The 24662-nt window shown below is 42.8% G+C and overlaps 2 protein-coding genes and 1 long non-coding RNA gene across 6 annotated transcripts; 1 reads left to right on the top strand and 2 right to left on the bottom strand.

Moving 5' to 3' along the window:
• Nucleotides 1–5532: 5532 nt before the first annotated feature.
• Nucleotides 5533–22649, bottom strand: shc3 (SHC (Src homology 2 domain containing) transforming protein 3). Of its 4 annotated transcripts, XR_015839735.1 has the most exons (15): nucleotides 22569–22649; nucleotides 19166–21424; nucleotides 17190–17260; nucleotides 16683–16746; nucleotides 15815–15934; nucleotides 15380–15433; nucleotides 15254–15305; nucleotides 15051–15180; nucleotides 14816–14969; nucleotides 14647–14740; nucleotides 13440–13625; nucleotides 13017–13327; nucleotides 12507–12710; nucleotides 9345–9423; nucleotides 5533–5570 (listed from the first exon to the last, which is right to left on the bottom strand). XR_015839735.1 is itself a non-coding variant. In XM_088281237.1 (13 exons), the coding sequence occupies exons 2-13, from the start codon at nucleotides 19718–19720 to the stop codon at nucleotides 12582–12584; spliced, it is 1920 nt and encodes a 639-aa protein (XP_088137363.1). In that variant the 5' UTR covers nucleotides 19721–21424; nucleotides 22569–22649; the 3' UTR covers nucleotides 9794–12581. The 4 variants fall into 4 exon arrangements, 3 of the variants coding, with proteins under 3 accessions (XP_088137363.1, XP_088137365.1, XP_088137364.1); XM_088281237.1 differs by lacking the exons at nucleotides 5533–5570; nucleotides 9345–9423 and having other exon boundaries at nucleotides 9794–12710; XM_088281239.1 differs by lacking the exons at nucleotides 5533–5570; nucleotides 9345–9423 and having other exon boundaries at nucleotides 9794–12710; nucleotides 13070–13327.
• Nucleotides 6339–9861, top strand: s1pr3b (sphingosine-1-phosphate receptor 3b). Its single transcript, XM_088281240.1, has 2 exons — nucleotides 6339–6487; nucleotides 6647–9861. The coding sequence occupies exon 2, from the start codon at nucleotides 6677–6679 to the stop codon at nucleotides 7811–7813; it is 1137 nt and encodes a 378-aa protein (XP_088137366.1). The 5' UTR covers nucleotides 6339–6487; nucleotides 6647–6676; the 3' UTR covers nucleotides 7814–9861.
• Nucleotides 22650–23097: 448 nt separating the features above from the next.
• On the bottom strand, nucleotides 23098–24508 carry LOC148319138 (uncharacterized). Its single transcript, XR_015839832.1, has 3 exons — nucleotides 24296–24508; nucleotides 24128–24219; nucleotides 23098–23439 (listed from the first exon to the last, which is right to left on the bottom strand). It is a non-coding gene; the product is annotated as an uncharacterized LOC148319138 (long non-coding RNA).
• Between the last annotated feature and the right edge of the window lie 154 nt (nucleotides 24509–24662).

Raw genomic sequence — 24662 nt, 5'->3', positions numbered from 1 at the left:
TTTTGCAAAATGTTTTATAAAGACATGATACGTTGAAGCTGGTGTGCAATGTTTTATTCCCTCCCGCTGTAAAGTCTACATGAGTGAAACCGTTCTTCGAGAGAGAGAGAGAGAGAGCGAGAAAGAGAGAGAAAGGGACAGAGAGAGAGAGAGAGAGAGAGAGAGAAAGAGAGAGTGAGAGAGATAGAGAGCGAGAGAGAGAGAGACTGAAATAAGCGCCAATGACCAGTACGAGGGCGCCGGGATCAGGGATGATGCTAGGAGGTGCTCTCGCCTCGTTAAAAATCGACGTAGTCCCAGTTAAGACCCTCCAGCATTTAATTTGATTTTCTAAAATATATATGTGAATAATTTTCTAAGCCCTCTATGTTCCGGTCAAGTGCGCCTTTAGCCCAGGGAGGAACCAAAAAATGTCGATGGCCATTTGATAACTATTTCAATGATGCATTATTTGATTTGAAAATGTATCCATATATAATATTATTAGATATAACCTAAAATAGGCTGCTATCGCACAATTAATATGCTTAACATATTCCAGACTATAAAATGCTGCATTATTCACATACTGTGAACTACGGGAAAATAAAGGCAGCTCTCAAGTGTGGGTATTCTCCCATCTAGTGGAAAAAAGCGGCATTTGCAACCAATCCCAATTTCTTTTTAAAAAAGCATTTTAAAATTCATAGAATTAATATTTGTAATTACATGTAAAGGTTTTATCTTAACATTGCTTGCATGTTATGATTAACATTTTTCCGCACCCTTCCATTTTTATGATTATTATTGCCTCAGGGTGGCGCAAGAGAGTTAAATATCATATAGACCCCCTCAAAATGTTCAGTGAATTTCTTTGATGATGTTCGAAAGTTGCTGGTGTACTTTTGCTCTTGTTTTTCTAGGCCTTTTGTTTAGAAACTGTTTCCTGCTGGAGGTCCTTAAAAGAGCGTGTCAAACTTGAAGCACATTGTTCTCTTCCACTTCCTACGAGGATGTGCAATTGCGCATCAACATTACGTGCAACCACACGCGCGTGCGCGAGCGAGCACACACGCACGCACACATTATAAATACATTCATTTTCCAATATAGCAATGATTTCACCGATTGAATTTCTGCTACTTAAATTAAAAAAGGCACTACTAAATAAATACAAATGTCACTCGTTAATTCAAAATAAACGATATAAATAAGTACTTTTTACCATAGAGCGTCTTTTTATTCCCATCAACAAACACTGGCATTAAACCATAATCACTTCCAGTAAAGATAAAGCACACGCAAAAAAAATAGAAGACGAGATAAAAATGTAGACTGTTCAATCAACGTGTTATCTTGCGTTATCCTCTGGCGTCGGGTTGCCTAGCAACCACCTAAGACAAACTCCGCCCACCCTCTCAGGCCAACAAAATCACTGAAGAAGAAATTTCATCATGTATAATATGTCAAGTGGGCAGCATTTAAATGACATTTTCCTTCAGATTTTTAAGTTGTGACGATACAAAGATGAATTCCAACAGACACTTGGCCCCAAATTACCAGGAGAAAAAAAAAAAAAAAAAGGCCATATCGCAAATAAACATGTTTTTCACCTGAGTAAGATGGAGAGAGTTTGGGAGTGGGCACATACACATTTTGCATGTTAAAGTTTAAAAAGTCAAGTTAGTTTTAGGGTGGGGGGGGCAAAATCTTAAAAAGATCATTTAACAGCGTGCAAGTCCATAAAACCTTTCATGCTTGATCAGATGCAGCTTATGCTCGGCCTCCTCCTTGTTTTTAATCACGTTAGAATGGTCGCCAGCTCACTTATGCTGCATCGGAGTCATTTCCTGGCTAACTGAAGAGCACCTTTATCGATTCCAAAGCAAACAGGATGTCAACGGATTGTGTTTCACATGGTCAGCTCAAAGCCATGACAACACAAAGATACTTTGAGTAGATTTATTTTAAAAAAAAAAAGCTGTTAAGGTACACAGATCCATCCGACCACACTCTGAATTCAAATCACTATCTGGAAAAAAAAAGACAACGGACAGGAGCAAACACGCATTTTAACTTTTAACTTTCGCGCTGAGAATATGGCCGTTTAATATCATTACCAGGAAATAAAAATTCAGTTGGAAGTTAGGAGCAACCGTCATTTCAACTTGCTATAACTTAGTGGACCTGTACTTGGGCATGGATCTTCCACCATGTTTAAGACAAGTGGTGGAGATGACTTCACGTCGATAAGAGGAGCGCTAATGGCTCTGAAGGAGAAATATGCTGCTTTGAAGACTGCCAAGAAGTGCACTCACAACTCAATTCTCTCTCTCTCTCTCTCTCTCTCAACAATCCTCATTTTCACGCGCATAAGTTTCTGCTCATTTTTGCACGCGCATCACTGACGCAAGGCAGGCATTGAATCAGAATCTTTCTTTTGAATGACAAATTGTCTTTTCAAAGGACTGTCTTGTTTGAAAACGTTCTCCAAAACGTTCGCCAAAACAAATGCCGTGAATCATTTGAAAGACGCCTCAACCGCATTCAACATTTGAAAAAAAAAAAAAAATAATGTACCCGCCAGCTGCAACAAGTCAAGCCTCTTCTGTAATTACATTAATCTCCTGATGAAAAACTCCTTTGCACTGGTTTCATCTTACGTTCATACACGGTCCTCAGCAAAGCTCTTTTACGCGCAAGCACCCACAATGACATGGAGAAAAGGGGATAAAAAAATGTGAGCTTCTACAAACAGGGGCTTTACAAACACACTGAGCACACTCGCAAGAAATAGCAGCTGAAGTTATCATACGTCTTCGCTGTCAAGGCCCAAAATACGCCGACCGCAAAGCCGCACAGCGAAGGAGCGGACCGTACCTCTCACACACTCACTGGGGGACCGCCACACAAAAAAAAATGTGCAGGGTGAAATTAAAAGGCACCGTCTTGGGGTGTAATTGCACATGAAGGTGCCCACTACCCTCTGAGATGCGACGCTCGCATTCTAATGACGGGTTCAATCAGACTAATCTTGCCTCACTCGCCCTCCCTCGAAACCACTTCTGGACAAACACATTACAAGACCGAGGCAGTTCTTATCTTCTTATCTGGCCACGTTCACTTTTCAATGCTGCATTACAAACAATTATGGATGGCTTCAGAATACTTCGAACAACATGTTTTATATATAGACAATATGAAGCCATTTGTTATTTGATATGCTATTTGAATAATTTATTTTCATGTCTGTGAGGTGAGCTCCAAGAATTTTCCCTGCCCGTTGGCTCATCCTATCATTTGGGAGTAAATAGAGATGCCTATAAATTGTCATGTGCAAATATTAGCTCCTTTTCACGCAGCGACATAAAGAGGAAGCAATAAAATGCTAAATTATTCAGTCCATGTCAAATTTGTTCCTATTTTCAAAGCAAAGACGCAAAATCCAGACGTTTTCCAAAAATGGTCGCCAGGTGTCAACGCAAACATGAGGGACGTTTGCGCCCACCCAATTTTCAACGCTTGGACTTTTCACCCCGAGCACACACACACGTTCTTCGAACAGTGCAGCCTTTGTTTTTTTTTTTTGTTTAGTTTTTTTTTTATTGTATTTGCTGCGGGTTGCTAAAAAAGAATGGCGGGCTCGAAATGGGCCCTGTGCCGTATTTTGGACACCACTGCTGAAGTCGACAAAGTGTGAGATATGATTTTGCGAGATATGCTGACAGTTTTACTTTTGAACCAAATCTGTGGTTAAATTGTAAAACTTCGGGGACGTTAGGCAAACGATTGAGTCGCCCGTTGCATGTGAAGCACTGCTTTTGCAGAGCAGCTCCTTCAACAACTTCGGCCGTGCCGTGCGGTTGTGCAACTCAAATAAACTCCAACACACACAATATCAGTTTCTGGCTGCAGCCGAGGAGTGGAAAAGTCCGGGAATGGTTTTCCCAGCTGTGAGGTGGCGGCAAAGGGAGGCTGAGCCAGGCTGCGCTGCTCTCATAATGAGGGGCCTTGCGGCTTGTAGAGCGACATCAAATAGCGTTGGCGCAAGCTGGGAATCAAACGTGCGAGACAGACAGCGACAGCGCAAGCTGCGACGCTCTAATCGCTGACGAAGATGACAAGCCGAAAACCAAGATGGCATCACATTAGTGAGGGTGGTCCCTTTGGGAAAAAAAGAGAGCCCTCCACCCATCTTCTTCTTCTGTGGTAGTCTATGAATACACCCAACCACACATTATGGCTTCCTGCTGGATGATGGTTTCATTCTTGGACAGTTGTTGATGTCAATGCAGATGCGCGCCCCACACGGCTGTTTTTTTTTTTTTTTTGCTGAAAAAGCCTCTGGATTTTCCCCCAACCGTGTCCGTTAATCCCACTCCATGATCGCTACCAGATTTGCGCTCTTGCTCATTCCCAGCGACTGCTTAACAAACATTCCTCTTGGTTCATAACCGCATTCAAATAATTCCATGATCGGCTCCCGCATGCATGGGGGGGTAAACCCTGCTTTGTTTTGGGAAACGGCTATTACACTGAATGACAACAGTGTTCAAATGACCTCCACCAAGGCCATAAATCAAACTGGAAGTTCTCTAAAGTTTTTTGAGCAGCTTTACATAAGGCTTGTGTGTATGAATATACACATATTTTACCTTGACGTGCATATAAATGTATACATATACTGGTACACATATACACACATACACACGTATGGATATATATTAGTGATGTCACGTTATTACATTATTTTCTCTAATTAATCTTAACCTTTCCACAATTAATTGCGATTTGTGAAGCTTGCTGCAGAAATATCCGTTACATAATATCTTGGAATTAATGTAAAATCACCAAATATGAAGTATATTTTAATTCAAATATTGTTTTAATAGCTTCGTTTGATCCTTGAATACCATCTAAAGGGAGTCATAGTTACAGGTATTTTTACTAGAAACAATTCGCAAAACGTATACAATTAGTTCGTTTAGGCTTCGCAAGATGTTTGCAAAACGTTAAAATTAATCTCCAAAATTAACGCTTTAATTTTGACAGCCCTATAGTAGATTAGTCGATCAGGAATCTTTCTCTCTCTCCCTCTCTCTCTCTCTCTGTCTCTCTCTCTTTCTGTGTGTGTGCAATTGCATACTGCGTACTGATATTGTGCATGACTTTTTTAAAAAAATATTGTAGATGTTTTGCTTTAACATTTTGTTCCCATCAAATAACTCTACATGGCATCATCAGAATCATCATATTTATCATCATCGACTGTGGTCCGGCCCATCCTTCCTGAACATGAGGTCAGGTCAGGAGGAGCAGAAACAAAGGATGAGCTTGCCCGAAACCTCCCTTCTCTCAAAATCTCTCCCCTTATGGACAGCTAGTCGTATGCCCGCAGCCTGGGCTAAACGTGGGAGTGTCTGTGAGCAGGAAGTCATCCGCGTCACTGGATCATCCCGTGTTAAAAATAAAAAAAATACAACAAAGTGGAGAACAAAGAAAAAGTTCTAAATCATTGCGACCTACGTGCGCCGAAATTGGTCCGTCTTGTTGTTGGAAAGAGGAGCATCCATCCAGTCCTTAAGAAACGACTATGGAGACAGAGCACAAAAAAGGTCTCATATGAGCTCATCGCAATCAATCAAGTGTTAATACAATGTTATTACACAAGTAAAGGCAGGGGTGGGGGATTTAAATTATTTACAAGTTCTTTGTGATCAATGATATGGATGGATGACTTGGTATGATGAATAATTGAAGGTCGAGACATAATAATGGATGGAAAATTTATGGATGATGGTAAATAAATAATAGGTAAGTGAGTGGATGAATGGGTGTTTGTGTTTGAGTTCATGGATGGATGAAGGACGGATGACGAAAGATCGGCAATGACGGATGGATGATGACTAAAAATACTGATGGACAAGTGGATAGATAAAGGGTTGGATGGATAACTAATTAGATTTTGGTGGACATATGGATGAATGAATGAAAGGATGAATAATGAATGTGTAATTATCGATGGACATGTGATGCCGACATCGATGGATGGATGGAAGATGCATTGATTGGATAAATGATGCATACATGAATGGGACGGGGGTAGCTGGCGTATAAGAAAGACATACACAAATATGTAGATGGCATAAAAAAACAAAAACTTGCAAGCGATAGCAAATAGCGTATGAGCTGTATAACCAAGATGAATGAAAGCAAAGCCTAATGTATGCACTAAAAGGAGGGAGGAGAGAAGTGGAGGGTGAGGGAGGGAGGGAAATAGGGAAGAAGGGTGTGACTTCCAGATCGCCGACGTCAACTCTTGAGTTTGGAGGAGGAAAAAAAAAAAAAAAGAAGGCTGAGGATGGTGCGCGCGGTGCAGAGCGAGAGAGGGGATCGGAGAAGTTTGTCCATGAGGACTTTGACTTGCAGGAATCGAAGTGAAACCGAAGCTCAATGACATGTTTGCGCTTCATATTTGGATCGAGTGAAGCCTTTAAAAGTCCTCCTGGTAAGTCTGCTCGACTATTTCTTGTCTGTTTTTCATTTACGCTCTCGTGCGGCCATACGCCAAGCCTTCAAAGCGTGCTGCATGCGTTGAACAAACAGGAAGTGGAAAAATCCATCCGAGCGGCGGCATCACTTCTTTTTTGGCGTGTCGTCCCCATAGAGGAACAAGCATCAGACGCTCAACTCAAAAATGATCGATCCTCACATCTACTTGCACTACAACTACACGGGCAAGCTGGACCACCGGCCCAGCGTGGACGCCGGCGTCGGAACGGGCACCCCGGACACGAAGACCCTCCTGTTCCTGGTGGTGTGCGTCTTCATCGTGTTGGAGAACCTGACGGTGCTGGTGGCCATCTGGCGGAATCACCGCTTCCATAACCGCATGTACTTCTTTATCGGCAACCTGGCGCTGTGCGACATGCTGGCCGGCGTGGCCTACCTGGTCAACCTGCTCCTGTCCGGCGACAGGACGCTGCATCTGTCGCCCGCGCTTTGGTTCGTGCGCGAGGGAAGCATGTTCGTGGCGTTGGGCGCCTCTATCTTCAGTCTCCTGGCCATCGCCATCGAGCGCCACCTGACTATGATCAAAATGCGGCCCTACGACGGCAACAAGAACTACCGGGTCTTCCTGCTCATCGGCACGTGCTGGTTGATCGCCATCTCCTTCGGGGCTCTTCCCATCCTCGGGTGGAATTGCCTGGGCGACCTCCCCGACTGCTCCACCGTGCTGCCGCTGTACTCCAAGAAGTACGTGGCCTTCTGCATCACCGTCTTCATGGCGTTGCTCCTCGCCATGTCCGTGCTTTACGCCCGCATTTACATCTTGGTCAAGTCCAGCAGCCGCAAGGTGAGCAAGCATAGCAACTCGGAGCACGCCATGTCGCTGCTGCGCACCGTCATCATTGTGGTGGGCGTCTTCATCGCCTGCTGGACGCCCATCTTCGTGCTGCTCCTGGTGGACGTGGCGTGCGAGCAGCGCCGCCGCTGCCCAATCCTCTACAAGGCCGACTGGTTCATCGGGTTGGCCGTGCTCAACTCGGCCATGAACCCCGTTATCTACACGCTGGCCAGCCGCGAGATGAGACGGGCCTTCCTGGGTTTGGTTTGCTGTCTTTGTTACCGGGGCAAAACGGCGACGCCGGGCAGCGGGAACAGGCAATGTCTGGAGGCGAGTCGGAGCCGGAGCAAATCATGGAGCAGCCAGAACAACCACAACCAGCAGGGCAGCAGGCAGGCGGGGCCAGACGGGGAGGCGGATTCTGGACTCGGGAAGGTGTCGGTTGCTGATGCTGATAACTTCCTCCAAGATCGCGGGATCGAGTGAGAGGCGAGGCCGGGGTGGCCCTCACGCCGCAGACTCCAGTTAGGCTGCATTAAGTGACTACAATATACAATTTCTTGAAAGACACCTTGACAACGAGGCACATCTTGTCCACATCAGGCTAAGCGATGCAACATCTAGAACTGGGACCGCCGGAAACTGGATCTTTTCTGAGACCAGTATAAGCTCGGGGGGCACTTTGATAAAACCTCTTTGGCTTACGGTTTACGGTGGTCGTCAATGTGACCCAATTCTGATTCTCCAGAAAAAAAAACCCCCCATCAGAATCTGACATCCTTGGATCAGAATTAAGTTTTGATTCTGCAAATCATTTGCATGCAATGCTTTCAGAACCTCAGATACAAATCAGACCTGGATCGGAGCAGATGAAAAATTGTGATAAAACGTAATTGACTGCAGTGGAAGCAAAAAAAAAATATACAGTCTCCTCCAAAAGTATTGGAAAGGCAAGATTTGTGTTGGATGCTGAAGTCATTTGGCTTTCAGATCAAAAGATGAATCTCGGACAAACGCGCGTAACAGCTTTTCTCGAATTTTTCTGTCAATGGCCACACAAGCTGCTAGTTTGTAGACGTACAAATTCATTCTGCTGAGACCATCGCGAAATACATCATCAATAAAAACGAGTGAGCCCGTTCCAGAAGCAGCCATGCCAGCCCAATCCTTAACGTTACCTCAAGCATGCTTCGCAGATGTGCTTGAGTGTTTTGGATTGCAAGCAGATCCTTTCATTCGCCATATTTTGGCCGTTCCGTCACTTTGCTAGAGGTTAACGTTGGACTTTGCTACAGAACATTTGCGGCTCATCTCAGTACTTCTTTACAAAATCCAACTTGGCCTTCCGATTCTTTTTGCCGATGAATGGTTTGCGTCTTGTGGAAGTCTTTCCAGATGATGTAACTCGTGATGACCGCAGCAGAATGAAATTGGAAGTCGACAAGACCACTTTGTGTGGCAAGTTACAGAACAAAAAAAACTAATTAGGATAGCCTCATTTTGTGTACATGCAGCTTGTTTTGATTGTGCAGTAAAGATTAGTTTGACATAGATAGGTCAATTAAAATAAAATAAATCAGACAGACATATGGAATTTAGAACTAGTGAAATGTAGTTTTTACATGGATGAGAACGAAAGGACCCGCTGTCAGTATGTTCCAATAATTGTAATCCTGATGTAGCAGTATTGTCATGACTGAATCGATCACAGCGTATTTATTATACTCGTCGTGCACTAATTGTGACGTTGTCCATCTCAACAGCATCACGCTCGAATGAAAGGAGCTGCAGTATGGTAAGCTATGACTATTGGTGCAAGAGTGCCTCCTGCTGGTTGTTTAAGGAAGAAAATATTCTTCAAGACTGGACATTTCTGTGGATAAACTTGTTCAAAATATTATTTTAAAACAAATTAACTTTATTAAGTGTCTTTAAAAGCACGGAGCTATACTCTTGAGAGGCATGTGATTTTTATTTTTTTTTACGAGCACGTGAAGAGTAAAATAGTGATTATTACCTCAGGTGGCCAGCAGAGGTCACAATTTGTCCCCGTGGTGCACTCAGGGTCAGCCTCAAGTCTTCTTTCAGGAAGATAACTTCAAAATAAACATCAACATCACTTCATTTACAATGTGGTCATGCACACGTTTTCAGTCGAAATAAAAACATTTGGGTGCAGGGATGTTGTATGCATATTGCATCATAACAACTAAGATTTTTGGGAGACTCAACGGAAAGGAATATTAAAATATTTAGATTTTTTTTAAGATTAACAATGAAAAATATATAGAATTAAAATAAATAAATAAATCTAAATAATTTTACAGTGCATTTAAATATAACATTTCATGTAAATGATATAAAAAGTAAAGTACTTTTCAGACCAAAGCAATTTTTTTTTAGCTTTTTTTCCCCCCTTTTCTTTCTTTTGAGATAAATACTACCAGTGGAAAGCAGTAGTTCTACACATTCACGGTTTTATTGCCAACAGTCATACAGAATAATGTGAAACCCATACAACCAAAAGATTAAATCTGTAAACATCTTCTGGACATTTTGTTTGTTTGTCCTCATTTCTCTTGCATTGTCCATTTACTCTTCCAAAAATAGTGACCTCTTGTGTTTCTTGTTGTATAATGTGGGGGGGGGGGGATACATTTACACTCCATGTACTCTATATAATAACAATATTAATAATTGAGGGAGGGAGGTTCGAGCAGCAACACGCAGCAGGGCCAAAACACAATTCTTAGGCATGCTCCATATTGAACATCACCTATTGCACTTTGAAGGACAAATAAAACAAAACAAAAAAACATCCAGTAATTTGTACAAAGAAAAGGCACATTTTCATCAACAGAAAGCCCCACTAAAGAAAGACGCGTTCTTCTATTATTCGAATAGGGGTGAAATAATTCAAACGTGTTGTAAATTCCCAATGTTTTTACTTTTTTTTCCTCTCTCTCTCAAATCATCACTGTCCATCTCGAGAAAAGTTTGGAGTGGCGTGGTTTTCATTATAAGAACCTGGTTAAGGTTTTTTTCCTTCAAAATTTAAGTAAATGTTAACATGGATTCTTTAAAAAAAAAAAAAAATAATAAATAAATCTCTACATCCTTTTCCTTATCATCTTCCAAAATGAATTAGAGGAAAAAAAAACAAAAAAAAAAAACAAGAATTCCAAGCAAGTTTCAATGTTGAAAGTTTTCTATGAGAGTGGACGAGAATATAAGGGAGACTCACAAAACTGCAGGCCCAGTCTACCAAAGGAAAAAGACATTTCTGACGGGGTGCGAAAAAAAACGATACGCTCTGCTTCAAATGCCAAATGTTTGAAATGCAAAATTTGAAAACCTTTTCCACTTTTGATGTGACCTAAAGTATAACCAATGCGACGTAATTGATTATTCCGAAACTGCGTCTGATTAAACCCAAACTTAGTTCTGCTTCAAAGAATGTATGGTGTCGTTTTAGCGATGAGCAGCGTTGCGTTTGCACCAAACAACTCTTTCGGAATCATGGCCAAAAAAAAAATTCAACTGTTGGTTTTTAATGAGACCGTAACACATTTTCCCCACATGTGAGAGCATGTGCGTTTGGACAGCCACATTATATCAGTTGATTAATTTTACCACCCTTTTCCAGAAAGATGTTGGTCGTCAATCAAGTCGCAGAGGTTACAGGTTGCATTAATGGCGGAAGAAGCTCTGAAATGATTCATTTCGGTCTCGTGTTTCATATCACAAAAACCTGACATTTGAACGTAGAGCTACTGCATATTTGTGTTATTAATGACCATTCTAATTTATTTATAGTCGTATATTTGTCTATTTTAAAATGTTTAAAATAAAAAAAAATAATTCAAAACAAAATCATAAAATCTATAATAATTATCAATAAAGAAAAGTGGCCAACTTGTACTATTCACCAGGCTTAACATGTTTTCCCATCACCAGCGAATGCTGTGGAATGGATGTCATGTCTCTCGCTCTCACGCACACTCGCTCTCTTTCCCCTTGCAGCAAAAATACAGGCATTACATTGCATCGGTCTCCTCAAAAGCCACTGAAAAGCATGCTGATTTTGGTTCGACTGCACTTGAACACAAGCCCACCCGCTTGCTGTTAATAAGGGTCTGAGAAATGATCATGTGTTTGCTACTATTGTGAGGAAACGAGGACAAGTTTGAGTCGTGTGACACGTGCTGACACCTAGAGGAGGGCCGACATCTTTTTCTTCTGTCTTTGGTGAGGCAAATGACGTCTCATCCAACGCTGTGATTGTGCTATTTATGTGTGGTCATTAAAATAGTCGCAACTTAGTAGTGTTCAAAACAATGTGATCATGTATATATATATATATATATATATATAATGAGAATAAAGTTGTCATTTTACAAGAATAAAGTCATAAAAACTAGATATTTATATTGAAAGATTTTTATGTGGGGGTAATAATTTCACAGAAAAAAAAATCTGAGGAGGAAAATAAATATTACATTGAATATTTTGCAATATATATCGCATAACTAAAGTTGTGCCACTATGACAAAGCAAAATGTTGTATTTCATGAGAATAAACATTTAACTTTGTAAATTACATCTCATTTTTGTCAAAATTTTAAGAGGTTTTTTTTTTCCTGAAAATTGTATGACTTCATAAAGACTGGCGATATTCCATCTTTTTAAAAATAGATTTTTTATCTTTTCAGCTTGTCTCCTCCTCTTTTGAACTAATTTTTAAAGCCACAGAACACAATTGGGGATGCGTACTTGCATTCCAACTACCACAAAGCGGACGTTTTCCTCCTTTATAAACAGCTTTTGGGTTTGGGGCTCTGGTGGAGTTTTAATTTTTTTTTGTTTTGTTTTGTTTTGTTGTTTATCAGTATAAATGTGGTTGTGCTTGGCAGACAAAAAGTAACATTTGTAGCTTTCGTACTCTAAAATACTCTGGTCCACACCCCGTCAAGGCTTGATTTGTCTAAACTACAGTATCATATTGTTTGAAACACCAAATCAATAGATCATGGGTGTCCTATACCGTGTGTCTTCGCAAAAATATAGCATTTCAGTGGTCACGATAAAATAACAGTTCTATAATAAATATTCTTTTTTTTCTTTCTTGGTCACCCGAGCGCTATAGAATTTTTTCGTTTGTTTTTGCAGCTTCCCTCACATTTCAAGTTTCTGAGACGGCAGGAAGGAAAGTTCATAGCTTCCCGTTTTCACTTGGGGCGTGGCGGGCGCAGAGTCACTGCTTCCATACGACTGGCTGCAACAGACAAAGTTCACTCCCGGCTGACACAATTGGCAGGTTGTTTTCACGGTGATGGCCAATCAGGTGGCTTATGCTGTCAAACACATGATCTTTCGTCCGAACCTTTAAAACAGAGAGAGAGATTTGTTTTTAGTGCAAGGTAGCACAATAGCGAATGGTTAGCATGTCTGGTTCTCGGCATGTTCAAATCTTGTTTTAAGCCCTGTCATGTTCATACATACCGTAACACGCTTCTCTTCAGGTACACCAGATTCTTTTTAAAAACTTGCACGTAAGGCGAATGGAAGAATCTAAAAATCGCTTTTTTTAAATCAGTGTCAAGATTTGGCAATACATGCAATTCAATTGGCAACATGTTCAGGGTGTGATGAGGGTAAATGTTTTTTCTATTTTGTATGTGAGCCTCACCGTGCCCTCAGGGTCCACCAGTAAGAGGTGCTTGGCGATCCCATTGTGCATACCGGTCAGCACGTAAGAGCCCGGGTTGGTGGCACTCTTGCGCACCAGGAAGTCGCCGTCATCGTGCAGCAGCTTTTCTGCGTCGCGCCGGCTCATCTTGCCGCGATACCACGCCTGGCCCTCCAGTTCCTCCTGCGCCCGGAAGGCGATGGAGCGCGCCAGCAGCGGGCTGGAGTTGTCCACCGACGTCGCCTTGTGCAGGGCGGATACTTGCGAGGGCGCTTGCGGCTGCGACTGGATGGCATCTTCGAAGGGTTCTGCTCCATATTCATCAAAGGACACTTAGTATTATATATTTATGGAAAATTGTCTTACAATAATTGCAATAGCTGTATAATCTCTCTCGCTCTTTAAACACCATGAAGGACTTACTCATGTCAAAGAGATCCGTTGAATGGTTCTCCCTCGCCGGGACCCCCATGCCCTTGGTCAAGTGCTCCGCCTCGGCCTGCAACGCCGCCAGGACCTGCTCGTCGATTTGCTGGGTGTTCATGTACGTGGGCATTTCGCCCGCTTTTGTCACCGGACCTTTACTCTCGCTGCTTATATCCAAGGACCCTGGAGAGGAACAGTCGTAGCAATGGTAAAATATAAATGGATGGCTTTTTACTTGTTTGATGTTTGTTAGAGATAAATGAAGTAATTTTAGCACTTTTACATTTACAAACAAACGAATTAAAAACATCTAAAAACAAAATGCAGAAATAAAAGGCAGCTTAGTCAAATCACTGAAAGAACGTCTTGTGCGGGAGAAATTGGGGGAAAATGTAAGTGAACAATGCTTCAAAAGAACCTTATCATAGCTGGTGAGTATCACTTTGTAAAAAACATTTATTTATTTTAGTTTGATTATACAAGGGTTAACTTAAAGTCCTGCAGTCCTTCAGTCCTGCAGGTGGCGCGAATCAACATTTCAAGTCGACGGTAACCAGAAAAGTGAAAAACACATCTTTATTGGAATGTTTCGCTCTTTCAGCCATGAAAATTGTATATTTGGTTGTCATTTTGCTATCGCATGGGAGCTAACAAACTAACTAAAGCGCAGAAGCAGAAATTGCCAATGCAATCTGATTGGAGGCTTAAGAAGTAATGAAAGGTATTACTATGGCATTGTTCCAGGGAGGTTCCGATCAATGTTTTAAGCTGCCAATACTGATCATCCATGATTAGGATCAGCATCATCCCTCATGATTGGTCCATTTAGTCACTTGCTGTGATGATGTACTCAGCTTTGCCCAACTAAGTTCCAGAATGCCGATTTAACCAATTTCATTTAGTGGCCTCACTTGCCACCGACGCCAAGGTGGATTTTGCAATCCAATTAAACGCCACATCTGGTGATCAAGGTTAATTTGATCCAGCAGGAACTGTTCCACAGTCTCAAATGCTGTCGCTTTGTTCCGTGTACATAAAATGCAGACAAAATTCCACTCAGTGGTGTCCAAGCTGATGTCAGACGATCAGAGCACGCCAACGTCGTTCTATCCAAATCTTGCAGTGAAGTCCAATATTTCAGAATGAAAAAGTTGAGAAAATACAACCAAACTTTTCCAGGGCATGACAGAAAAAAAATGACTACCTTGTTGAATGAAGATAGACTTTCTCTCCTCTGTCCAGTTTTCTCCACAATGCCGCCCTTGGTAATAGTTCTGATCCACAGAGTTTGAGCCCATCTAAAGGCAGATGATCTAATTTTGGTAATTTTGCAACTGTTGGTCTGTCATTGGGGTGAATCCAATTTAGCACACCTGACTCCCATCGGAGGGCGCGTTCTGATTGGTCAGCCGCGTGTCGATGAAGCCTCCGGGGGGCGGCATCTTCCCGGGGATGTTGTTGTAGTACGGATGCTCCGTGGATTCTTCCTCCTCCTCCGTCCACGGCAACTCCTCCATGTTGAACACTCTGCAAGTACGTACACACTTGTATCATTTTGTATTATTCTTAATTGAACTGCAGCTCTTAGCTCACAAACACGGGACTGACCTGTCGTGTGTGGCGGAAGGTTTGCTGGAAGGACACTGCATGTACTGCTGGAAGCGAAGTTCAAAGGCCTGGCCAATGGTGCTTATGACGTCCTGGGCGAGCCCGTCCGAGCACTCCAGGATGTGACACGCTAGGGAGAGACATTCAAAAATAATAACAATGTCAAAGCGCAGTTCGCAAATGTTAAAGGACTTAATTCATACCTCTTCTGTTCACAGGATCCTTTGCCACATAGGCGACAAAGTCTGTTGTGTCCTGAAAGACGAACAGAATAATTAGAAGAACTGTAGTGTTAAGAATCTATGCACACTGATATATGAGTCACTCACAGGGTCTCCACCGGATGCGAAGGAGATGGACTGCATGTGATGATTGGCTATGATCTGCACAACAAAACAATATAGAAGGTAAAGACATTTTCATATTATTTGTAAACGAGAGGCACCGGAGAACTTTGGAAGACAGAAAACTGAGTGACTACGGATGACCTGAAGTGAAAAAGATGTGGAAAAACTTGTGTTTGGGCTGCACTAAAAGAGTGTCACAAATTTTTCAATTTACTCAAACACAACAAAAAATATATATATAATAATCAAAATACATCAAGCAGAACCTGTGGGTGAGCAGGATAAATGGAAAGCATTTCATTAGAAGTTGAGAAGATCGGCAAACCGCCTGGTGGCATAGTAGCCACTTCTAGGAAATCTTGTCACGTTAACTAAAGGTGTTTAAATATCATGCCGGTGGTGTGTTTCCCGGCTTACTTGTTTGCAGTCCGGCGTCATGAGATTGAGGCTACTGGTGGAGATGTTCAAGTTGATCGTCATGCCGGCAAACTGCAGATTGCTCTTCCCCAGGATGCTGGACAGAGCTTTGGATGGTGGCTGACACACAAAAAGAATTCAAGTAGAATACAAAAGTGTGTTGAATCTCATTAGAATCGGGTTTTCAAACTTTTATGGAGGCAAGGCACTCATTTTACATTAGAAAAAAAAATCTCAAGCCTCTCACCACCTTCAACATGAATTAACGTGAAATTCCAGGAAACAGAGCAACGAGTTTTTTTTTTTGTCGATGTTGACATTTGAACGAGCACTATTCGACGCTTCGTTTCACAGCCGGCGCAGAGAGCGTGCGCTGTGTGAGTCATTGAGCAGCCGTGTGCAATGAATGCAGCGTGGGATGCAGCATGTCGTGCCCCAACGCTCACACACACACGCTCACACGTGCACGCACGCTCAAACGGACACACAGTGCCGCGTCTCATTATTTCTCCGCTCTCGTTATCAGGACGTGTTATCCGCCGTTCTCCGGACAGGAAGGATGAGAGGAAGACGACAAACAGGGGCCATGACTATAAATAGACTCTAAATGAATATCTAATCATGTTTTATTCCGCCAACACTCATTTGCATATATGACTGCCGCTCTTTCTCCCTGCCTCTCTTTTTTGCCTTCCACGGCATCTTACTTTTTGGCTTCCTCCTCCCTCTCCTCTTTCTCGCTGCGCTTCCTCGTCTTACTTCTTGCCTTCCACTGCGTTCTATGGTGTTCCTCATCCCTCTCTTCAAACCCACTTGCATCTTTCTTGCTGCTGACCCCGCCCTCCTCTCTTCACACACGCCGACATACCTTTCGCTTCCGCAGAGCTGCTTTGGTCCCTGGAACAGCCTCACAAACCAAGCTGATGGCCTCCCTGGAGGGATGGAGAAACAACCAAAGACAAAAGTGTCAATACAGTATGAGAATGGTAAACGCTAAAAATGTTGGCAAAGGTCAAACAAAGTGGTTTTAGGAACAGAGATCATCATTTATTTATTTATTTTGTATTTTAAGTTCGCAAGCACTAGATCTCACATTCTAGTCAGGAGAGAGGCGACAAGTGTGCGGCCTTGCCGGCTGACATCAATGCAAGTGAAGCAGAAAAGTGGACACGGCACAAAGCGAGTCGCTGTCTACTGGTCGTTCAATAGTCGCAGATATAAATAGAGGCGGGCACAACACCGCATGAAAACAAGGCAGGACTTGAAAAGGTTCTAATTTTGAACAAGATTGGTATGCATTCTGAGGGAGGCGGCTGGTTAATGGTGTGATCATTGTTAACGGCTCAGAAATTATCAAATTAAAATACAGACTTACCTTGTTATTTGAGATCGTGTGGTGAAATCTAAAGATCTCATTGATCGCAGCACTTCAATGCAACCCAGATACTGGAAAGAAATAACAGAGTTTTTATAAAAATTGACATCACCAAATTTCACAAGGCCTCAGCTAGTGAGCAAACTAACATGCGTTTTGCTTTTTCTTTGGCTTTCTTTGGCAAATATGTGCTGGAATTCTGACTAAACCACCGCAATCGTGGCAATTACTAGACTAGACGATGTTACCTCCGGCGGAACTGTGCTCCGTCATCAACAGAGGACCACCGTGTATTACAAAATTTGGAGCGACCTTAAAAAGGGACACAGGCTTTTGAGGAGCCACTGCATTTTGTAGTGAACACAACCATGATGGCGAGAGAAACTTACAGCACACTGGAGGAAAAAAAATATCGACAGTACACCAAATTCTGCAGTGTTACTACGCTTCATGAGATCCTCCTGTAATCCTTTTCATTAGCAGCCACCTACTCGCACAGAGAACAAGCCGGGAACACATCGTGCTGATGATGCGCGTCGCATTCATCGTCAGGTCTGTAAACAAAAACATTTCTTCCTCCCCTTGACACTTAAGTTAGCCGTTATAAACCTCAGGATACGAGATCATTTGCAAATTGGCGGCCAGAGGATGGCTTTTAAGCGCGCTTGGTGGCACTTGTACATACATTTTGACATGAACTACAAAAAAAGAAAATAAATAGGTTTGATAAAACCCTAAAACATCAAATATGTCGAACCAAGGACGCTTATTTAAAAATTTATGTTTGAATGGATGAATGTAGAATGGTGTCTGGTGAATTTCCCAAATTTGTGAAAGCCTGCCATAAAGCGATTCAGTGATGTGCATGTTGTGGAAGAGATCAATGTCCATTGTGGCTAATGGCACATGATCGGTGAGGGGGGCGACCATGTGACACTAATTTGAAGCGACATTGAACTCACAGACCTCAAGCCTAAAATGGGAGACGCGTTCATTGACGTTGACTGGCCTTAATACGGTTAATGTGCCACGGCACACAGACACTTTGTGTGACAACTTGTCACTGTTCTCTTATGACGCCTTATGCACATGAAAACAAGAGGAAAGAGAAAGATTTAAATGTGAAAAAGAGAAAATTTTCCATTTTCCATTGACTTCACACATCGGCATCATCAGTCCCGCTGGTGACTCATTGCCGGCATGATGACATTCACAGCTCAGCGCCAATGCGTGCTCCTTTCAAATTATGTATGCTTGGCGTTGACATAAGATTTTGTGTTTTTTTTTTTTTTTTAATTACCCCTGCTGTTAAGCTAATACTGCCACAGCCCACGGGGGAATAAAGATGTCGGCATGGTTACAAAAGCACGACACGGAGAGGGCAACTGCAAATGTGGCGGACATATCACCCACACATCACCTTCGACAGGATGGTTTCCTGATATGATGGCTGATGATGATCGTCAACCAGGTGCACTGTTAATGTCGTGGTTCGCATGGCTTTCCAACTCAATGGCCACAATTCACAAATGGAACCATCAGTATCATGACATGATTTCTTCCAATACTATATATCAATTTATCTGTAACAGAGGATGTGATATCTGCATATTCACATAAAACAAAAAAATATTGGAAAGGACAATTTCCCTTTCTCAGTTACATAGCGACTGGCAATTATTTTATCATGTTCCTCCCTCGCCCCAATATCACTGTATCATGTTAACTCAATTGAATCATGTTTTATTGACATCCCAACTTCTACCGGCAACCAGTACAGGGTCCTTGTTCAGCTGGCTCCAGCACCATGCAAACCAGAACAAAACTGACAATATAGAGAATGGGCAGAGGTGAGCATGAATGGTTGTCTGTCATTGACTGGGAGCCAATCCAGTGCGCATTTTGCCTCAAAGTGAGAAGATGAACATGAATGTGGAAGAAGAATGAGAGATTGGTGACCAACATGGACCACCTACCTTAACGATGTACGTCACTCCCAGTCCAGAGATCTTCTCACTGGAGTGCAGCCACCCTCTGAAAGGTTTGCCCACCGGTCCGCCGCAGCCGGGGTTCCAATCCTCGCCACCAGATGGAAGCTCGTCCAGCCTGCTTTTCTTACTCATGCCGGCAGCGGGCTCCGGCGTTGACAGACAGGCTGCCGCCCCTGCAGCCATCACTCCCGGGCTCGACCCCGAACCACCGCCGCCCTGCAGCTTGGCCACTGCCAGGTCCTTGACCGCCGAGGGCAGACCCTTGATGCCAAGCAAGCTGCCCGAGTTGCTGAACTTCAGGTTGGACACCTTGTTGATAAGGGTGCACAGGGGCGTACCGCCATCATCCGAGTGGTCATGGCCAACAGCGGGTGTGCCAGGAGCGTGGGAGGCGGCCAAGGGCTGGACGTCGGCCGGGGGCGCGTAAGGCGGCTCGGAGCTGGCCGACACCTTGGGGTTCATGGACAAGCCGTGGGCGATGTCATCCACGGACGTCACCGACTCATTCCTGAAGCGGTTGTATTTGGTGCGGTGAAGCATACCCTACGCCTCTGCTCTCTCACGGCGCCTCAAGCGACACGCACCGCCCGCCTCCTTGCCGCGATGATTACCCTCTCCTGTAACATGGCAGCAGCAGACGTGGCGGCAGTGGAGACGGTGGTGGTGGCAGACGTTTCGGAGCAATCGCAGGCCACCTCTCGCGATTCCTGATCGGTAAAATCCGGCACGTCAATCCAGTCAGGAGAGAAAAGCAAGGCAGAAATCCATGGAAACGAGGCAGAAGAGGATGGAGAGGTCGTTGTTGTGGTTTCCAGTGGTGATGCTTCAGCGGCTGCTGATGCTGCCGCTGCTTACAACAACGATGATGATGGTTTTCTCGCCACCCAAAAAACAACTGAAAACCCACAAAGCGCGGAGAGGGTGATGGCGACGGAATCAAACGGGCTGCTGCCTTCCTGCCTAGCTGCTGCCGGCTCAGAGCTGGAGCATGACTCACTGATGTGAGAAAACCTTCTCAACAAAAGGCTTGCTGAACACTGCAAATCACTTCCTGTTGGAGGGAGGAGGGCAAAGAGGGGAGAGGGGGGCGGGGGAAACTCCCACTTATAGCACTCCAGAAACAATCAATTAGTAAAATCCCCCAGCTGTTTAATGTACTCGAGTTTATGTTATTTACCTAAATGTAGTTGTAGTTTGTTTAATTATTAATTTAACTTGAAAAATATATTTTTTTTAACAGAGTAATGTGAGGTAGCTTGATCATCTATAAGTAATCGTTTCACTTCATCCTAAAATGTAATTGTGCCATAACATCATGAAATTTAGCATTTAAAAAAAAAAGAATTCCTATGAGGTGATAGGGATGGTTAAACTGCTATTTCAAACAATCGCAGAGGACGTAAAATGCAATTAAAAGAACAGAATTCAACTAAATTACATTTGTCAGCCATTTCATAAGACTTAAGAAAAATCCATCACCCAAAATAAAATCCCAAACATAATCATAAACGTAAAATTGAGCACTAGGATCTTAAACGAGGCAACCACAGCGATGAGGATGATACAACCCAAATAAAGCCGCCATGGACATCATCTTCCTCAAGCGAGGATGAGTCAATGAAGAGGAAAAAAGCGCAAAGGAGAGTCTCCTTAAGAGCGCCGCCACTGATGGTGATGATGAAGCATCCGCGGTCGCCGTGGCAGCAAAGAAAGCGCGCAGCTCCACACTCACACACGCAAACACAGACCATTCATGTAAAAAATGTCCTCTAGCCTTCTAGAACGGGAGCAAGCGACGCTCATTCATGAGCAGCTTCCGCTCTCGCTGCACTCTGCTGCATTTCGCACTGCAGTCTCCCTCCCCGACATGGCAAATATAGATGGCAGGAGAGGGGGAAAAAAAGCCTTCTCCCCGCCAGACACAAAGCAAAAAAAAAAAGCTAATTCAAAAACATAAAAAGAAAAAGGACTGGGAGGGACAAAAGGAAAGATTTGTAGTCCTGGTTGTGAATGAAATAGCAGGTTGGCATACCAACGTTTCTGTGAATGGAAGCAAGGCCGCGCCGCTGCTCCGCCGCCGCTGCTGCTGCTGCTGCACCGCCGCCGACGCTACTGCAAGGCAATCCCTCGGGACGGCGTGCTCCTGTCCAATGAGTGGCCAGCTGGATGACTCATTCAGGGAAGGCTTGCAGGATAGTGGGAGAAACCATTCCCAGGCAGTGCAAAAAATTGTCTCATTTTTCACTATAAAAAAAAAATCAAGTATTAACTCAAAAACAAAACATCAGAACACATGTCGTCTTCTTCTTCCTCAAGGAGATGTTTTCGTCAGAAAAATAAAGAAAACATAATAGAGTAAAACCCCACCCCCTTCTCTGGCAACAATGATCTTGCCTGTCACCATTATTATTAGCTCACTGTTTTCAATTCAACATTTGAAAGAACATTTAATTAAAACATCTACAGCGTGTGCGGGGACATAAGCGCGTGTGCTGCTGTGGATTTTTTATAATTATCTTTTTCGCATTTGTACTTCTTAATGTTCTTTGGATTGGTCCGTATTGATAACGATACACAGCACGAGTGGTGAACACGTCTGACTCACAGTCGAGATGTTCTGGGTTTGACTCTCAGTGGAGTCTCTATGAATAAATATATATGATATAATAATAATAATAAATAGATATGAATACTTACTTGTTAGCTAAAACTTGCAGAAATCTTTTGAAACAAAGCGTCATCTCCATCCATTAAATCATTGTTGATAATTAATTAGAGAAATCTTGAACAGGTTCATTGTCATCATATAAATGCAATTTGTTCATTATTAAAAATACATAATTATTTTATTTATTTATTTATCAGTAGACAAGAATTATATCTCAGTGTAAAATTGGTTAGTGGCTCCTACTCTCATGGAAAGTTAATGCACAAACAAGCACAAAATTGACGTACCGTACTGTCCAGAGAATCTTGGTCACGTGCTATTTAATACACTTTGCTGTAAAGGCTGAACCATATTCATTTAATAGATTATACAATGTGATGCTAATAAAAGCTGTTGCCTCACAACCTGAGTCTCCAAATCGGAGTGCAGTACTAAATATGAGTGAATGTGCTTCAAATAGTACACTCAAAGCTCACAAAATAATTAAATCTATTTTTATATCACAAAAAAATAGCTGCCGCACATGAGTGTTCACTCGAGTTATGCCACCGTTTTATCACAAACGTTCGAAAAGTACGCTTGTAACACACGATTAATGTTTTTCTACTATAAAATTATTTGTCACGTATCCCCATTGTGACTTTAGAATCATTAAAGTTTAGCTAAATATCATTAAAGACCCAAAACTTTTTAAAAAAAGATGAGCGATGTGATATTCACCTGTATCGTCACGAAGCAGCCGTGGCACACTCCGAGACATGTGACTTCGATTATCCAATCAGAGGTCATGTTGAGTCGAAACAAAATGGCGGTTCGTTATTGCGGTTTCTGGTCGCCGTTTGTCCTTTATTCAAATATTGTGGCTACTAATTTATGACAGTATTTATCATTAGTTACGTGATATATTTAACAAAAACACGTAAAAATTAAAAAAATAACGACATAGTACCATTCATTGACGTTAACAATGTTACCTAATAGGTTTGCATGTAAAAATGTCCTCACCCCTGTGTGGAGTTGAAAACTAAATTTCTTCTTAATTGTGAATGGTACGCCGGTTCTTGGTTGAAATTAGCTAGGATAGAATCTATGTATAGTGTTCGTCCCCGTGCAGATACTAGCAATATAGAAGATGGATGAATGGAAGCAAGGATCCAAAACTAAAAGCCCGGTCGGAAGAAGTACAGTACAAATTCAAATTGAAGTTTCCTTTATTCCTGCATTAATGGAACAAGGATATGTTGGAGAAGTGACACCCAAAAATGGAAAATGATGCGGGTAACGACGTTGGATTTAACTGCTGGGTTTGAATATTGCTGTAAACTAGTTTTTTTAATGCAGCATTTGTATACATAAATCACACCAAACCATCACCATAAGCCTCGAGACCGCCATTTTTGTAGTCCATGTAGTTTATCGCAAATCCCGTGACGTTGCTTTGCGTCCCACAAATAAACGCGTTTAACTGGGACCTCCAGGCTTTCTAGTCTCCCAAAAACTGAAAGAAATAGACACAGAGATTCCTCCACCTCCAATCATGAAGTGATGCTTCGTGGCCTTTTGTCAGCGTTCAGTTGCCATCACAGCTTTCCTGCGGCGTGGACAAAAAAAGGTAGAATCAAGAAATGCATGGCCGTAGATGACCACAATGCATCCCTTCGGACATACTCCAAATAATTTTGCATGTTGAGCATTGCTGCTTTTCCGCTAAATTGTACTGGCGAGGCTCATGGCAAATTGCTAAAAGCATGCTACATTGAACGCATCACATCAGTAAGACTCGCTAAAAAACAATGCAAGGGAACAAAGGTCTTTTGTCTTTACTTTTTGGTACAAAAAGACTGACTGTATCCAAGAGGAGACTACTAGGGCCGCTGAAGTAAAACGTTGATTTAGTGGCTAAAAATACTCCAGAAACCGAAGCAAAGGCACAACAAAACAAATTTTCCTCCCTTAATATTGCAATTGCAATTTAATATAGGATTTTTTAAAGGTCCGCTTTCGATATCTTTTTTAATAAACTGAAGCAGAAGAACAATTTGCATTACAACAAACAATGTCTGATTTGTTTTATATTATATTGTTGTTTGTTTAGTATGCATAAATGTTATCTTATTGGTTAGGCATATGCTCAGGCAAACTTCTTTGGAGAATAAAACTGCAGTTCCTCCTCAAATTAAGTAAATTGGGTCACTCCGGTTCATGATTAGAAAACGTAGCAATACCGCAACAAAAAGCGCTGGTTAAATGGCAGGTTAGAAAAAGGCACTGGCACCTACCCAGGACTTCTCCCATCTTTTTAGAAGCTGCTCATGCTGCCTGAGCGCACTCCTCCATTGGTTCAAATCTCTGGACGGAGCGCTCTCCTCATCTGTCGAACAACCAACAATCTCATCATACCAGCCCTGACTGAAACGGATCGGACGCCCCCGTCGGACAAACGATACCTCCGACGGCAAGGTGGAGGTCCACCTGTGACGCGTCGCTTCCCGCGCCGGCCTGGGCCACGCAGCCGTAACGGGCGTCCCGGAGCAACGGCCCCGTCCGGAGCCGGCTGCTCACGAGTACAGTGTTCCCGACCAGCGGGAGACGGTACTCCGTTACGGCCGTGTCCGTGCTGCGCCCGTTTATGAGCCAGTCAACCTGGACGTCACTAGGACCTGGGGGACACAAGGGGACTTTTTATGTTGACCCATGAACTACTGGTTACGTTTTTAATACAGCGGTCCCCGGCACATTCGCGATTTTCTGCTTACGCGCTAGCTGGTAACAGTTAAAATTATATAAATAAAATTAGGAGGCCTGGATAAGCTT

The sequence above is a fragment of the Idiotropiscis lumnitzeri genome, chromosome 18 (genome assembly GCF_059441095.1).
Source record: "Idiotropiscis lumnitzeri isolate Australia: NSW breed Sydney's pygmy pipehorse chromosome 18, RoL_Ilum_1.0, whole genome shotgun sequence".
NCBI lineage: Eukaryota > Metazoa > Chordata > Actinopteri > Syngnathiformes > Syngnathidae > Idiotropiscis > Idiotropiscis lumnitzeri.
The sequence above is the reverse complement of the archived record's forward strand: the minus strand, read 5'-3'. Positions and strand labels throughout refer to the sequence as shown.